Source organism: Erythrolamprus reginae, unplaced genomic scaffold, assembly GCF_031021105.1.
Source record: "Erythrolamprus reginae isolate rEryReg1 unplaced genomic scaffold, rEryReg1.hap1 H_12, whole genome shotgun sequence".
In the NCBI taxonomy this organism is placed as follows: domain Eukaryota; kingdom Metazoa; phylum Chordata; class Lepidosauria; order Squamata; family Dipsadidae; genus Erythrolamprus; species Erythrolamprus reginae.
The window spans coordinates 374,384-392,498 of NW_027248465.1; the positions used below are offsets into that span (position 1 = coordinate 374,384).

The 18,115-nt window shown below is 40.3% G+C and overlaps 1 protein-coding gene across 3 annotated transcripts in view; it reads right to left on the reverse strand.

The window, feature by feature from the left end:
- LOC139155347 (centrosome-associated protein 350-like) overlaps positions 1-18,115 on the reverse strand; it is a 118,415-nt gene that overhangs the window by 91,875 nt on the left and 8,425 nt on the right. Inside the window, exons 1-4 of one of the 3 annotated variants that reach the window (XM_070730481.1) lie at positions 13,278-13,399; positions 5,742-5,827; positions 969-1,012; positions 93-204 (exon numbers count right to left, since the gene is read on the reverse strand). In XM_070730481.1, coding sequence (XP_070586582.1) covers positions 93-204; positions 969-1,012; positions 5,742-5,814 — 229 coding nt within the window. In that variant the 5' untranslated portion in view covers positions 5,815-5,827; positions 13,278-13,399. Of the gene's footprint in view, positions 1-92; positions 205-968; positions 1,013-5,741; positions 5,828-12,952; positions 12,970-13,277; positions 13,400-18,115 lie in introns of those variants that run through there. The other 2 variants (XM_070730483.1, XM_070730482.1) reach the window with 2 other exon arrangements.

An 18,115-nucleotide genomic window follows, 5' to 3' on the forward strand; every position in this document is an offset into this window, starting at 1 on the left:
CAAAATTTGCTGGTTGTAGACCAAATCGATTTCCTTTTAAAATGCTACCATAAGCAATAGAAACCTCATTTTGGAAAGGCCTTAATACATACCTTGCCTGCTTATTTTCCTGGTAGTGCTAATTGATGGCTTTTTTTCCATGATAGTATCCAATCTGGCTGTGCTAACAGGAGCTACTTCCAATTTGTTTTCAATATGCTGCAACTAGACAGATTAAAGGGAATAGGAAAGGTATCAACATTTTAAATCTGTTATACCGCCACTTAAAAAAACCAAAAAGTAAATTTTTTTTACAAAAATTGGATGAAACATTCCTTAATTTAAGTAAAATTAACTCAGATTTATTTTCAACTTCGTACAATAAGAAATAATTTTACATTAATGAAAAAATGTTCAATGCAGAGAACAATTTATAATACATTTTTCAATCCTGAAAAAAGAATAAACAAAAAATAGAATGATAAATGAAAATTTGATGTATCAGATCAAATTCAAATTCATTGTACTGGAAATCCAAATAAATTCCTTAATAGTATTTTTTTTTGTAAAAGCAAACTGCATATTAAGAATTGAGAAGAGTTGGCTTAGCAGATGAATTGCATTTTCAAAGAACTAAAATTAAAATCTGGGTGATTGACAGAAACAAGGAAGCAAGAAACAGGTAACACCTCACCAACTGTTTAGACAAGAAGAGTGTCCATAGAATTAATACAGCAGCTTCTTCATTTTGGGATCCTAGGATCGTAAAAAACAGCCCAGTGTCCAGATAGGACAAACTAAGGGTGGCTGATTCCTATATGCATTTTAGCACAATAGTGATTGCATTTTACTGAAAAAGTATCTTAATCTTTTATTGTCCTATAACATTTACAAGATAAACATAAGTTATTAATTTTCATTTTTAAATAATAATGTCCTGTATGGCTTATTTTCAATTTCCTTTAACTCAGTGCTAAAATACTACTTACTGTTGCCTTTGTTTGTGAAAAATAATTCCATGCTGGTGTTAAATCTGTACAAAAAAATTGAAAACATAATCTCATCATATAAATTCAAGGATTATCTTGTGAAATATTGCAAGTTTCAGTAACAGTTTTAAATACTGTTTAAAACAATCTATTCACAATATTTTATAACTGAATATACTTACTTGACTGTGGCCAGATTTACACATCACAATAAGCTATAATGTAAGTTTATCTGGTTGGGAGTTACTGTTACATGCACCCAAACTAGAGGTAAAAAAAATGGCTCATGTACAAAATGATTTTGTATACAGTGATCCCTCGGTTAGCGCGGGGGTTATGTTCCAAGACCTCCCGCGCTAACCGATTTCCGCGTTATATTGGATGCGGAAGTAAAACCACCATCTGCGCATGTGCGCCATTTTTTTTCATGGCCGCACATGCGCAGATGGTGGAGTTTGCGTGTGGGCGGCGGGGAAGACGAAGGGAAGATTCCTTCAGCCGCCCAACAGCTGATCTGCTCCGCAGCGCGGAAGCAGCGAGGAGCCGAAGATGGGGTAAAGGCAAAGGGGAAACCCCATCTTCGGCTCCTCGCTGCTGCCGCGCTGCGGAGCGGATCAGGTGTTGGGCGGCTGAAGGAACCTTCCCTTGGTCTTCTCGCTTGCCGCTTGCCAGTCCACACACGCCCCCCTGGATGAGCCGGCCACAGGGGCGAGGGGTGGGGATGAAGGGGCAGGACTTCCCGGGCGGAAGGCATGCTCGGCTCTGCCGCTCCAGCCCGTTTCGGCCGAGCCTCCCCGGCCAAGCAGCCAGGGAAGTCGAGCCAGGCGTGGCGGCGGCAGCGCTGCTTCTCCGGTCGCCCGGTCCTCTCCTGCCTCCTGCGCCGATGTTCCCCGCTGCGACGGAAGGCAGTCGCTTGGCTAGGGAGACTCGGCCGAAAGCGGCTGGAGCGGCAGAGCCGAGCACGCCTTCCGCCCGGGAAGTCCTGCCCCTTCATCCCCACCCCTCGCCCCTGTGGTCGGCGGGGATGAAAGGGCAGGACTCCCTGGGTGGAAGGCATGCTCGGCTCTGCCGCTCCAGCCGCTTTCGGCCGAGCCTCCCTAGCCAAGCGACTGCCTTCCGTCGCAGCGGGGAACATCGGCGCAGGAGACAGGAGAGGACCGGGCGACCGGAGAAGCAGCGCTGCCGCCGCCACGCCTGGCTCGACTTCCCTGGCTGCTTGGCCGGGGAGGCTCGGCCGAAACGGGCTGGAGCGGCAGAGCCGAGCACGCCTTCCACCCAGGGAGTCCTGCCCTTTCATCCCCGCCGACCACAGGGGCGAGGGGTGGGGATGAAGGGGCAGGACTTCCCGGGCGGAAGGCGTGCTCGGCTCTGCCGCTCCAGCCCCTTTCGGCCGAGCCTCCCCGGCCAAGCGGCAGCCTTCCACCGGGAGGCTCAGCATTCAGTCAGTCGTAGCGCTGGCTGTCAACTTTTCTTTTTAGCACTGGGGAGGCAAGTCAGCTCCTGCCCAGTTTTAAAAAGAAAAGTTGACAGCCAGCGATTGTTCCGCTGCCGCCAGCATGGCCTGGCTGGCAGCGGAAGATGTAACGGAGCCCACGGGGGATTCGCCTTCCTCCCACCCGCAGCCGAGACTGATTGTGGGCTCCTTCGCAACCTCGGAGAGCTTCCGGGGCATGAAAGCTCACGAAAACCAGGAAGCTCTCCGAGGTTGCGAAGGAGCCCACGATCAGTCTCGGCTGCCGGCGGGAGGAAAGCGAATGCCACGGGGCTGGGCTCGGCTCCCCCCTCGGCTCCCCCCCTCACCAGCCCCGCCGCGGAAGGCTCCATTCTGTTCCCTGCCGGCCCGATTGAGCGGCCGGCGGTCTCCATTCAGGGAACAGAAAAAAAAAAAAATATTTTTTAATATTTTATTTTTTTAAATAATATTTTTTGAAAAACCGCGTTGCAGCGTTTCGCGCTAATCGAGAACGCGCAAGTCGAGGGACCACTGTATAGAATAGCTTGTTTCAAGTGTTTCTTATTCAAACTAAGATATGTATGTTTCAGACGCATTGATTCAGATACAAAACAAAATAGGTTTGTTCCAAGCAAGTGTTTTTGTGATGAGGGGTAAGAAAATGGCAAGGTTCGGTAGGAAAAGTACAGGTGTGGACAAACAAATGGAAACACTTGATTTTTTGGCATCATGTTTGAACATGTTCAAATCAATAAAAACTTGACATATTTTAATGTTTTTTAAAAAATTCTGTTATTTGATATGTTTTTTTAAACTACCTTTTTTTTACAGAAATTTAAGGAAATTGGTTATAACCTTCTAGAAATGGCAGACCTCTCAGACTTTCAAAGAGGCCAAATTGTTGGTGCTCGAATGGCAGGCGCTAGTGTAACAGAAAGTGCCCGAATGTTTGGTGTTTCAAGAGGTAATGTCTCAAAAGTAATGACTGCTTTTGAAAGACAAGAGAAAACGTCCTCAGCCAAGCACAGATCTGGTCGAAAGTTGAAGTTGTCTGAGAGAGCCCGTCAGACTCTAAAGCGAATTGTTAGAGCGGATCGCAAGAGCACAGCTCTTAAAATCACTGCAGAGTTCAATAGACACGTACAGAACCCAGATTCCACAAAAACTGTTCGAAGGGAGTTTCACAAATCTGCATTCCACGGAAGAGCTGCAATTAGAAAACCTCTGCTCTCAAAGACAAATGTTTCAAAGCGTTTAGAGTTGTGTAGAAACCACCAGAAATGGTCCCTCGAGCAGTGGCAAAATGTGATTTTCTCTGACGAATTACTGTTTACCATTTTTCCAATTTCCGGCCGTGTTTATGTTTGGAGACAGCTAAAAGAATAATTTCATCCAGACTGCCTTCTCCCAACCGTCAAACATGGCAGGGGTTCAGTGATGATTTGGGGTGCTATTTCTTGGAAATCCACCGAGCCAATGATTTCCCTTCATGGAAGAATTAACAGCCATCACTATTTAGGAATTTTGGCCGACCAAATTAATCCTATGGTTCAAGAACTGTTTCCAGAGGGGGATGCCATCTTTCAAGATGATAATGCACCAATCCACAGAGCAAGAATTGTTAAAGAATGGCACAAGGAACATTCTAATGAAGTTCAGCCACCACAATCACCAGACCTCAACATTATCGAGCATTTATGGACAATTTTAGAGATTCAAGTAAGAAGTCGATTTCCACCACCGTCGTCTCTAAAAGAACTGGAGGGTGCTTTAACTGAAGAATGGGCTAAAATTCCTTTGGAAACAATTCACAATTTGTATGAACCAATACCTCGGAGAATTGAGGTTGTATTTGCTGCAAAAGGTGGACCAACACCATATTAAAAGATATTTTGATGATTTTTCAAGGTGTTTCCATTTTTCTGTCCACCCCTTGTAGATAGATAACCCCTTCCCATGGTAAGTGTGATATTGTTGCCTGTGTGGACTACAAAACACTCTTTTTTGTTTTGCTTTGCAAACATTGATAGTAGAAGCAGTGGATGAGTGGAGCTACAGAATTTTAAAAATGAAAAACATTGGGGAGATTTGGAATCAATGGGCAAGATGACAAAATGCAGGTATACCACATTTTATTATGCTTTAATTTATTGTGGTTCATAAACGTTTTAGATTTTTTATAAGACCTTCCACCAGCAAAAAATCGGGCTTTGGCCTGATTCAGCATGGCTCTTCTTATGTTCTTATAAGACAATTTGTGTTCTCCTGTTGCTGGCATGTTGGATGCTGGCAGCCAGATTACTCTGGTGCCTTAACATTAGATCAAAATGGCTTTTATTTCAGTCATTTCCAGAACAATTAAAATATTTCAAGTTTTGTTTCTATCAAACCATGACATATCCAAAAAGGATTCAACATAACTTCTGAAATTTAATTCTTTGTTTCAGGCTCAAAACAAGACCCATTTTCTGTTTCATGCAGAGTTCCAACCCACAAAATGCCAACCATGCTTTCTGAGTTATTACAATTTGTTATTACAATTTGTAAAACCAAATCTATCGAGTTAGATTTTTACATGGAATCTATCAGGTGATGCAGAACCTTGAAATTACATGGGTCAAACTATACTGTGTGATGTCTAATGTGCAAGAGCGTTAAAATAATATTTGATTAGACAACATATGTTAGCAATATGTCAGCCTTAAAATTGTGAAAGCACTGGTTTAGTAAACAGTAAAATACTCTCATTTGTGTATTTAAAAAAGTTTCTATAGAGAATTATTTTACAATTCTGCCTTTTGTTTCAAAACATGCATCTTTCATTGTTGTTTTCTACTTGTAGCAATTTTAATTTTAATTGCAAATTTAACACCCCTTGATTTAGCCTTTAACAAGTATGGTGTGGTTAAGAGGCTGAATTAGGAACTAAGAGCAGAGACTCAGGTTCTAGTCTCCCTTTCAGTATGGAAGTCACTTGGATGAACTTGAATCTTAAACTAGGAAATCTAGAAATATCTAACAAGACCACTGTTGTCAGATTTTGGTCTATAATAGTCAATGAAAAGGTCTTCATCCTCCAATGATTCAGGTTGATTATTATTTTTTATTATTTAGCTTTCACTAACAAATTTGGAAATAGAAACCAAAATGTTTGCTAACAGAAGTTAAAGAATAAGAAAAGCAGACCTTGTTATCTGATCATTCTTCCCAATGGCTATCGTTACAGTTTAACACAAATTTCTGTTCTGCTCTGTTAAAATTTAGAAAGTCAGATAAAATTCTTTGCACCAAGTGAGATAAAAAATCAAATTAATTCATACCTCTGGTGGAATTCCTATTTGGGGACAATTTTGGATTGCGTAAGGGAATTTTATTTACTTTGTTGTTCCACATTCTGTTCTTCCACCTACAATATAAAGATAAATGCTCACTGAAATGTCAAAGAGGAATACATACAGATATCTTGTAAGTTATCAGAACTATTTTGAACTTTATTAGCACGGAAAGCTAAACCCGAACCTGCAAAATATTTTACTTCAGGTCAAATATAACAGATTCAGTATGTGCAGTTGAAAATTATACATTGTATATTTACTGCTCAATTTTTACCCTGCATCCAAAATTATGTTGCTTATGTGAAGGCTCACATGTAATAATGCTGTCATTAACAGTTTTCCCCCGAATGCCATCACTCTATTAAACAAATAATTCCCTCAACACTGTCAGACTTTCTACTAAATCTGCACTTCTATTCTACTAGTTTTCTCACCATTCCTATCATCCTTTTCCTCCCATTTAGGACTGTATGACTGTAACTTGTAGCTTGTATCCTAAGATCTTTATTAATATTGATTGTTTCTTCATTGCTTACTTGACCCCTATGACAATTATTAAGTGTTGTTCCATATGATTCTTGACAAATGTATCTTTTCCTTTTATGTACACTGAGAGCATATGCACCAAGACAAATTCCTTGTGTGTCCAATCACACTTGGGCAATAAAATTCTATTCTATTCTATTAACCAACCTTTTAAAATAATTTTATTATATTTTTTAAATGTTACAGTAAGCAATTTTAAACTACTTTATACATTAATACATATTATAAACTAATATATATATATATATATATATACATATACATATACATATACATATACATATACATATATATATAAATATATATATATATATATATATATATATATGTCAAATGTTTAAGCTGAATTTGAAAATTAAGGGAGACTAGGATAGATCTATATATATACATATACATATATATATGTATATATATATTTTTTTTCCGTAGATTTTCACGGGTATATGTATGTAGATTGTTCTGAGTTCGGGTTTTGCCCCGTGTAATATTTTGAGTGTCTATGCGACGTTTCGGTGAAATCACATTCACCATCATCAGGCTGAAGTTTTAAGCTTCGTGCAGCACTCAAAATATTACACGGGGCAAAACCCGAACTCAGACTAATCTACACACACACACACACACACACACATATATATAGTAACAACATACAAAATTATATACTTTAGAAGAAAAATATTACTCTCTTATATAATAAACTATTTGTTTAAAACGGGATGGGATAAGTCACGTTAACATCACTTTCTTCAGTGCCATTGTAACTTTGAACAGTCACTAAATGAATGTTTGTAAATTAAGGATGAAACCTGGATGTACACTATATGAAAGTGCCCATCTGAGCTTTAGATACAATATCAGCAACAAACTAGGACAGAGTTGCGGAGTGGTCATTCAGCAGACTTTTTTCCCTTTTGCAAGTGCTACTCTAATTACTGACTGTATGAAAAGCTGGGCTCTAAGAAACAAATGGGACTGTGTAAGGCAATCTGGTCTCTTTTCTCAATGAAATAATAAAATAGATAAATTTTACAACTGACGTTTTGAAAGGGAGTGGAATCTAAACTTCAGGATTTGAAACCACTTCTTCCAACAGATGTAATAGAAGAGGTCACAGAATTTACAAAAAAGGCACAACATAACAAGGACAAAGAAAGACAGAATGGCAAATTTTCTACCCAGCAGAAACACACAAAACCGAAGAATCAATCTGGATGAAAGAGGACAGTGACATATCTTAGAGAACTGACCAATGGGTGGGAAATCTGACAGAGCTAACTCAAACAGGGACGGAAAATCTATATATATTGGGATTCCTAGAGTGGAACTGCAAGTAAATGTAGCTTCCATAAAACCTGAATCTTTTATAAGTTACTGTCAAACCAGAACCCATAGCCTCCAGTTCAGGTCGCAAATCGTCCTTTTAAACTGCACTTTTTTGTTAACCCCAGCCCACTATGTCTTCTGAATAAGACTTCAAAACAATGGTCTGTATCACATATTCAAAACAATGTAAATGAAAGTAATATGCTTTTAGACTGGACTAAAAGCATATAGCAGCTTCTGACTAAATTGGTCTGATTTGTGAAGTTTAGAAGGACTGGTTCTAGTTAGTCTATATGGCTAAACTTTTTGTTGTTGTGTGCCAAACGTTCCTGCACTCATAATGCAATGCGCGTGTGACACCTCCCCGTGCTCCCTGCCCCTTGTGCAAGCATGCATGACCACCCACATGTGCATGTGACCCCCTTGAGCTCCCCTGTGCCTCATTTTGGGCCTAGTAGGCCTCCCTGCAGCCTCCTAGGAGCAAAAAGGGGCTGTGGAGGGGAGCACCACGTCCTGTTTTGGGCCTAGCATTCCACCCTGCCCGTATAACCCATATTGCAATGCATGTACAACCCACCTGAGCATGCCCCTTTTCTTCCTTGGGAAGCAGAGAGGCAACTGCTTTTTATTTAAGCAGAACATTTTCAAAAAAAGGAAATAAAACAGAAAATATAAAGGGAGAAAAGAACTTGGCAGGAACCTTGGGAAGAAGACCTGCTGAGCCCTGGTAAGTTTGTGGGTGAGTTTCTTGTTTAATTAGATTCATTAGATATAATCCTAAAACAAGTAGAAAGAAAAAAATCCAAAAAGTAAACCAAGACCAAAACAAAATTTAAACAACCTAGAAAGCTGTGGTTTATTTTTTTAAAAAAAAAATCAATAGAAGTGAGTAAAGGAATAAAATTATTAACTTATCAAAACCATCAAAAAAATCATTGATATCTAGAATAGGAAGTTAAATATCTTTTTTTCAAAAAGTAATTTGTATATTAATAACAGTAAGCACATAGCAATAAGAAATGGAGGTAGATAGCCGGCAGATGAAGGGGAGCTTCCCAGTGTTTTGTCACATGTGTCTGCTGGACAGAAGTCTTGGGTGTGTGATTGGTGCAATGAGCTCCTGGCTCTCAGGGAACAGGTTCTTTCCCTTGAAGCCAAGGTAGCAGATCTGGAGAAGCAGAGAGAGATAGTCAGGCATGATAAGATTTTCAGGGATGCAGTAGGAGCATCCCACTCCATGCTGAGCAGTTTCCCAGCTGCTCTGGAGAATGGGGATCTTGGGCAGTGAGGACATCAATCTGTGGAAGAGGGATAGGCTCCCTTAGTTGGGACCCCTTCCTTGGAGGATGTGCTCATATCCTCTTGCACAGAGGATACTTCTCCACAGGTGGTGGGAGGGGGGCTTATTGTAGTGGGTGATTCGATTATTAGAAATAGAGAGAGACGGGTTTGCGATGGAAGTGTTGACCGCATGGTAAACTGCCTGCCGGATGCAAAGGTTGTGGACATCACAAAGCATCTAGACAGGCTGATAGATAGTGCTAGGGTGGAGCCATCAGTTGTGGTACATGTCGGTACCAATGACATTGGGAAAGCTAAGCGGAAGGTCCAGGAAGCCAAATTTAGGTTACTAGGTAGAAGATTAAAGTCCAGGACCCCGAAGGTTGAGCAGATGGTCATGGAACCAACCAGGGGAAAGGGGATCCTGGACTTGGTTCTAATTAATGCACAGGATTTGGTTCATGATGTCTTTATAACTGAGTTCATAGGAACCAGCGATCACAACACAATAACCTTCAACTTAACCATGGATAGCAAATTGTCAGTGAAAACTAACACAGAGAACTTTCACAGAGGGAATTTTGCCAAAATGAGGAAAATAGTAAAGAAGAAACTAAAAGGGACAATTAAAAAAGTCAAATCCCTTCAAAATGCTTGGAAACTGTTTAAAAATATGTTACAACAGGTTCAACTAAAATGCATTCCTAAAAGAAGAAAAATGACTGAAAAGTCCAAGAGGACACCAGTATGGCTTATGAATGAGGTAAAGGAGGTTATTGGAAAGAACAAAAACTCATTTATGAAATGGAAGGTTCTTCCTAGGGAGGAGAACAGGAAGGATCACAAACTCTGGCAGACCAATGCAAGGCGATTGTCAGGAAAGCCAAGAGAGATTTTGAGGAGCATATAGCAAAGAATATTAAGTACATCAGTAATATTAAGTACATCAGAAGCAGGAACCCAACCAGAAAAACAGTTGGGCCACTTGATGACAATGGTCAGAAGGGGATAATCAGAGAAGACAATGAGATTGCTGAGAGGCTAAATGACGTCTTTGCCTCTGTTTTCACTGAAGAAGATAGAGAGCATTTGCCTGCCACTGAATTAATTTTCCCAGGGAGGGAATTAGAAGAATTAAACCAGATAGAGATAAACAAGGAATATGTTCTTGCATGCCTCTCTCAACTTAAATGTCAACAAATTGCCGGGTCCAGATGGCATGCACCCTAGAGTTCTCAAGGAAATCAAGTGTGAAATTGCTGAACTTTTAGCTAAAATATATAATCTTTCTCTAAGATCAGGCACTGTACCTGAGGATTAGAGGGAGGCAAATGTAACCCCGATCTTCAAGAAAGGATCCAGAGGTGATCCAGTAAACTATAGACCAGTCAGTTTAACCTCAGTTCCAAGTAAAGTGATGGAAACCATTATTAAAGATAAAATTACTGGGCACATAGAAAAACAGGCATTGCTGAAAGAAAATCAACATGGTTTCTGCAAAGGCAAATCATGTCTTACTAACTTGTTAGAATTCTTTGAGGGTGTAAATAAACACATAGATAAAGGGGACCCAGTTGATATTGTATATCTTGACTTTCAAAAGGCTTTTGACAAAGTCCCTCACCAAAGGCTCCTAAAAAAGCTCTTCAGCCACAGAATTAGAGGACAGGTCTTGTCCTGGATTGGTAACTGGCTGAATTGTAAGAAGCAGAGGGTGGCAATAAATGGACAGTTCTCTGGATGGAAAGAAGTGAGAAGTGGTGACCTTTACTTTTTAATTTATTCATTAATGATCTGGATGTAGAAGTAAATAGTGAGGTAGCAAAGTTTGCTGACGGCACTAAATTATTCCAGCTAGTGAAAAGTGAAACTGATTGTCGGGAGCTCCAGAAGGATCTCTCGAAATTGAGTGAGTGGGCAACAAAGTGGCAAATGCATTTTAACCTAAACAAGTGCAAAGTTATGCACATCGGGGCAAAGAACCCCAATTATACCTACCAACTGATGGGGACCAAACTTTCTGAGACAACCCAAGAAAGGGATCTTGGGGTTTTGGTGGATAGCTCAATGAAGATGTCAACCCAGTGTGCAGCAGCAGTAAAAAAAGCAAATTCCATGCTTGGCATGATTAGGAAGGGAATCGAAAATAAGTCAGTAAGTGTTGTATTGCTTCTGTACAAATCAATGGTGAGACCACACTTGGAGTACTGTGTACAGTTCTGGCCACCGCACCTCAAGAAGGATATAATGGAACTGGAAAAGGTGCAAAAAAGGGCAACAAGAATGATCAAGGGAATGGAGCATCTCCCTTATGAAACAAGTTTGCAACGCCTTGGTCTCTTCAGCCTTGAAAGACGGCGTTTAAGGGGTGACTTGATCGAAGTGTATAAAATCATGCATGGGATAGAAAAGGTGGACAGAGAAAAAATATTTTCTCTATCACACAATACTAGGACAAGGGCGCACTCCCTAAAGCTCATAGGTAAGAAATTGAGTACAAATCAAGGGAAATATTTCTTTACCCATTTTACTAATGATTCTTATGTTTGGCTAGTTTACAGCTTTCTGCAAATTATGCATCTGGATAACATTCCTCATTATATTCTGTAACATCAATTCTATATGGGGTACTTTCTCCCCAACTGTTTATAATTTTCTGAGAAAAATAAAGATATGCTGGCAGTCTAATACAACAGATAATATTGATTTCCAAATGGCTTTTGACACAATCACCCAATGAAATACATTAGCCAATTGAACACAAACAGGTAACTCTTTGTACCACATGAAAATTGTACCAAATTCACTGCACCATCCTACGGTATGAATTAGACAAACATAGAAAAATCAGTCTACAAACAGCTATTATGCAAGACAATAACAAATAATCCCCATGTTCAAACACAGCATGCAAAAACAGATATCACCTGCTACCTCCCAACAGGGCAGCATGAGGAAACATCCTACCTTCTTTCTATAAGCACCCCCAAGCAAAGTCAATTGGGAAGGGCAGGTTCACTCAAAAACTATGGTACTAATTTAACAACTGAAGTGGTTCACTTAGCAACTTGCAGCAAGGCAGGTCATAAAATAAGGCAAAATGGTTCAAAATGCAGCGGTACAACCCATTGTGGGTGTACAAGGTATACTCGCATCATTCCAACTCTCCGGGAGCTGCACTGGCTACCAGTTGGTCTCTGGACCCCTTTCAAAGTGTTGATTATTACCTTTAAAGCCTTACATGGCTTAGGACCGGTCTATTTACGGGACTGCCTGGCGCCTGCTGCCCCATACTTCGCAGCAACCAATAAGAGCCCACAGAGTTGGCCTTTCCCAGGTCCCATCTGCCAAACAATGTCGGTTGGCAGGACTGTGGGGAAGAGCCTTCTCTGTGGCAGCTCCAACACTTTGGAACCAACTGCCCTTAGAGATTTGCCCCATCCCTCCCTACCAGCCTTCCGGAAAGCCATTAAGACTTGGCTTTTCCAGTGGGCCTAGGACCATGAATGGTTGAGTGTATGTTATGTTATTTTAAGGGCTATTATTTGTTTCAATATTCTTATTTTGATATTGTTACTTTTTATGCTTGTTTTAAATTTTGTTAGGTGCCCAGAGTCCACTGGAGTTGGGCGGCATATAAATCCTGTTAAATAAATAAATAAAACTCAACTGTCTCACTTAGCAACAGAAATTTTGGGCTCAATTGTGGTCATAAATTGAGGACTACTTGAAGCCAGTAAAATGTCTCTTTTGCTAAAACAGAATAAAACACAATAGGGCTGAAAAGTAAATTCCTTGGAGAGAAAAACCTTACCTGGCCACTTACATTATTTTACACTCGAGTTTTTGCTCCAGTATTGATGGGAAATCATGAAAATAAGTAGTATACTGTATTCAGTTCCCTGTATTTCAAGCTAATTCCTGTTAATAATAAAATTAACAGAACCACTCCCCATCTCTCTATCTCATACAATGTAAGCCTCGGGATTTTTCTGGCAGTCAAATATACATTTAGCTCCTTCTGGATCCCTGCAGTATAAAATGACCTGAAACAGGAGGTAGAAGCGGGTGGTGGTGGAGTTCTCCCATTCGGGGACCTCAATCATAATTTCCTTCCTTTAAATCAGGAAGAAGCCGTGACAATATCCAGGCCGAACTGCCGAACGCGGAAAAGGGGGCGGCGAAAAAACGCACAAGAGGCAACAAACTCCGAAGCAGGCGAGTAGGAAACAGCCTCCCAGCGCTTCACTCTGTTTCTGAATCCCCAGGAACCGAAAGCCGGAAATCCTGTCAAGTTTCTCTCGCTTTCCGCCCATAAGCCCCCAATTGGGGTGGTTGGAAGGCTCCCCGCAATTGGAGAAGCCGCCTCACCTATTCTTATCGCCGCTTCCGTTCCTTCCTCCTCCTTCCTGGCGGCGACGGAGGTTGTCGGCTCATCCCCTCAAACCTTCGGGATTCAGAGCTGAGGTGAAACGGAAGCCCCCCACCCACCCACCCGTTTTAAGGGCCTGGCGCCATTAACGCGGTCAGTTAATCGACTCGCAAACGCCGGGGCGGGAGCTTCGGAATAGCAGCGGGCGCGCGGTAGGGCGGGAGCTGCGGTTGGAAATCTCGCGATATGTCCTCGGAGAAGTCATAGACCTTCCAAATACGGCTCGCGACGAGTCGGTTTCTGGACGCTCCGGTCATCTTGAGTGTGGTTGGAGACAGATGCTCCGCCCACCTCTGCCCCCCCCAACTCCCCACAGACATTAAACTGCGGGGGAAGCCTTGATTTGTAGATGAAAGTAGGGAGAATGTTAAAGATTCACTGAAAGAAACGCCTGAAAGAAAACACGAAAATGTATCTTGAGCTTCATTTGAAAGGTGCCATTGTTCCCACCGACCGAGGTTTCCTTTAAAAAAAAATGAAACAGTAAAGGAGTTTATCAAAAGAAAACATGATAGGGACGACATGATAGCAGTATTTTATTTATTTTATTTTATTTATTGATTTTGGCCAATACACAATGAGGGTTTTCGTGGATATACATATGGTAAAATACATAATGAAGGTTATAGAGGATGTACTCATAGTATAATATATCTAAGAAAGAATAGAAGATATAGGAATAAAACATATCAACGAAATAATAGAAGAAGAGATATAGGAATAGATATAGGAGATATAGGAGAGCAATAGGGCAGGGGACGGAAGGCACTCTAGTACACTTGTACTCGCACCTTACTGACCTCTTAGGAATCTGGATAGGTCAACCGTGGATAATCTAAGGGTAAAGTGTTGGGGGTTTGGGGATGACACTATGGAGTCAGGTAATGAGTTCCACGCTTCGACAACTCGGTTACTGAAGTCATATTTTTTACAGTCAAGTTTGGAGCGGTTAATATTAACTTTAAATCTGTTGTGTGCTCTTGTGTTGTTGTGGTTGAAGCTGAAGTAGTCGCAGAGAGGCAGGACGTTGCAGCATATTATCTTGTGGGCAATACTTAGATCATGTTTAAGGCATCTTAGTTCTAAGCTTTCTAGGCCCAGGATTGAAAGTCTAGTCTCGTAGGATATTCTGTTTCGAGTGGAGGAGTGAAGGACTCTTCTGGTGAAGTATCTTTGGACATTTTCAAGGGTGTTAATGTCTAAGATGTGATATGGGTTCATGTATTCGAGGATGGGGCTGCCACTAAGAAAAAGGAGATCAAATTATTTTACAAAGCACCAGAGGGTAGGACAAAGAAACAATGGTTGGAAACTAACCAAAGGGAAATAATCTGGAATTAAGAAGAAACTTCTTAACAGTAAAGATAATTAACCAGTGGAACAGCTCACCTTCAGAAATCGTGGGTGCTCCATCACTGGAGTTTTTTAAAGAAACTGGACAGCTACTTATACTGAAATAGCATAGGTCCTCCTGCTTCAGCAGAAGGCTTGAACTAGAAGACTTCCAAGGTCCTTTCCAGCTGGATTCTATTCTAAAGTTAGATCACTGGGGTGCATCTCGGAATATGGGTTGCTATAAAAGTGGTACAACATGATTATCAACCCTCCGATTAAAAAAGGTTCTCCTGAATCCTCTGAAACGTGTTTTCTTGTAAAACATAATTAGGATTGTTTTTCAAATAAGCATTGTAATTAAGCCAATACAGTAGTACCCCTAGATACGAGCATAATTTGTTCTATAAGGGAGTTTGTATCTCGAGGCAACTCGTATCTGGAACAAGTTGTTTTTCCCCTCCGATATAACCAAAAGCAAGGATTCTTGCGCGACCTAGTGGACGCTTGGCTTGTATCCCGAATTTGAGCTCGGGAATAGAACAGAAATGTCTCTCCTCTCGTGGCTCGTATCTTGAAATACTCGCATGTAGAGCAGCTCGTATCTAGAGGTACTACTGTATATGCCTCTGAAATATCACAGAATTCAGAGATTTATGGTTAGTAAAAGATATTGACAAAATTGAACGGGTCCAAAGACGGGCTACAAGAATGGTGGAAGGTCTTAAGCATAAAACGTATCAGGAAAGTCTTAACGAACTCAATCTGTATAGTCTGGAGGACAGAAGGAAAAGGGGGGATATGATCGAAACATTTAAATATATTAAAGGGTTAAATAAGGTCCAGGAGGGAAGTGTTTTTAATAGGAAAGTGAACACAAGAACAAGGGGACACAATCTGAAGTTAGTTGGGGGAAAGATCAAAAGCAACATGAGAAAATATTATTTTACTGAAACAGTAGTAGATCCTTGGAACAAACTTCCAGCAGACGTGGTTGATAAAGCCACAGTAACTGAATTTAAACATGCCTGGGATAAACATATATCCATCCTAAGATAAAATACAGAAAATAGTATAAGGGCAGACTAGATGGACCATGAGGTCTTTTTCTGCCGCCAGACTTCTATGTTTCTATGTAATGGGCGTGGTTAAATCATCTCCCAAATTAAATTGTGATGCAGTTATAGTCAAGGTAATCATATTAATATTTTACTCTGTAGTAAGCATCATGAAATTCCATTAAGGCAAACACCTAATTTCACAACTGAAACTGAATTTACATACCAGTTTAACTATAATAAAGTTTTTTGGCTGAATATTCTGCAACACACAGACACACACACCTAACGATGGCTTAATATTGGGTAGTAATCCAGCCATTATAAATTATGGTTAATGTCTAATCCAAACATGACTAATTGTATTTTATTAAAAGAGCTATGATGAAACAAAACTTTAGCTTAAAAGATACATGAACTATATAATTGAGCAGCCTAAAATAACAGAGCTTGATGAGAAAACATTGAGATGAAGATCAATGTCCTGGTCTTGAGACCCCTTTTCTCCTTATACTGCAACCTCCTGGATATTATTCTTCACTTATATTTAAACTGGACATGCATGAGCGCTCTATTACTCTTTGAAAGAAAATGATTTAGTAGCAAGTGAGGGGGAAATCAATTATTTTTCAGTTTCTATCCCTTGCAATTAAAGTTACTCCATTAGCATGTTGTAGTTCTCCTGGTTGCCTATGTCCTCTACCTTACTGTGTCCCTCAGTTTTTAAAAAAATAAAATTTGAGAAGTAAAAATTATAGTGGCAAGCAGAAGTTAAACTGTTGTAGGCTGATGTATTTGAATACATAGGTTACACTAAGTTATAAACCATGATATATAAACAGAAACAAAAACTGAGTTCGTACAATACACAAAACAAAAATCAAACATATTGCACATGACTTTATTTATTCAATTTCTGTAGCCAAGGAAACTTCAACCAAGTAACTCTGGACAGCTTACAATTCTAAAATTATAATTAAAAAATAAAATAAAACCGTAAAACACACCCACAAAATGACTTATATACAATCTCTAGAATGAAACATAAAATTGAAATAATTCCCATTAATATTGCCTCCTTTCTAACGTTCTACAACAGGGGTGTGAATCCTGCCTTGTCATGCCAGCAACATGTGACATATTGGTGGCTTTTATTTTCTTGGCTAAACTGGGCATGGTGGTGCCAGCACGTGATGCACCTGGCCATGAGTTTGATAGCACTATTCTACCATATAAGTCTAATGTAATTCAAGTACAATCTTGAACTGATGTTTCAAAACTTTTTAAATAGGGCATATGTGAAAACTGGATACACAACAAAATTTTGTACAACAAGGCTATATACCATCTAAGATTCTAATTTTAAAAGGTGCTTTGAGATGTACACATAGAGCTAGCCTTTAGTTCCTTAAACAAACATGTCATTTACCAGACATATACATTAGACATTAACAAACATCCTTTACCAGCCAGCCTGCACTGGCTGCCAATCAGTTTCTGGTCACAAATCAAAGTGTTGGTTATGGCCTATAAAGCCCTAAATGGCATCGGACCAGAATATCTCCGAGACTACCTTCTGCCGCACGAATCCCAGCGACCGATTAGGTCCCACAGAGTTGCCCTTCTTCGAGTCCCGTCGACCAAACAATGTCGGCTGGCGGGACCCAGGGGAAGAGCCTTCTCTGTGGTGGCCCCGACCCTCTGGAATCAACTCCCTCCAGAGATTCGAACAGCCCCCATCCTCTCCTCGCTTTCTGTAAAATGCTGAAGACCCACCTTTGTCGCCAGGTGTGGGGATAATTACCACCTTCTCCCCCCTTTTTTATTATGTTTTTGGCCTTACTGTATGATGGATTAGGCTGAATGTGTATGACTGTATAATTAGGTATTTTCCTATGTTATCAATGTTTTTTAAATTGATTTAATTTTCTACTATTGGATTTGTAATGTATTGTATCACTGTTATGTTGTGAGCCACCCCGAGTCTTCAGAGAGGGGCGGCATACAAATCTAATAAACTATAAATCTAATAAACTAACTATATGCTGTGGTGAACAATCATATGAATCCAGGGAAAGAAGATCTAGACAGGTTCTAAACATGAATGTTTTTGCATGCTCTAACATCCCTTCATACCAATGAAGCTGAAGGAGTCTATCACCACACACAATTACCAATATTCACCTATAAATAGAACAAAGCATCCTCGCTATTTTGGGGAGAGTGCCAACAATATATCAATTTTTTGGTCACTCATTGTACTAAATACTAAAGTAATACCAAAGATCACCATCATCATTAACAACAATAACAATAACAACAATAATAACAACAACAGAGTTGGAAGGGACCTTAAAGGTCTTCCAATCAAACTTCCTGCTTGGGCA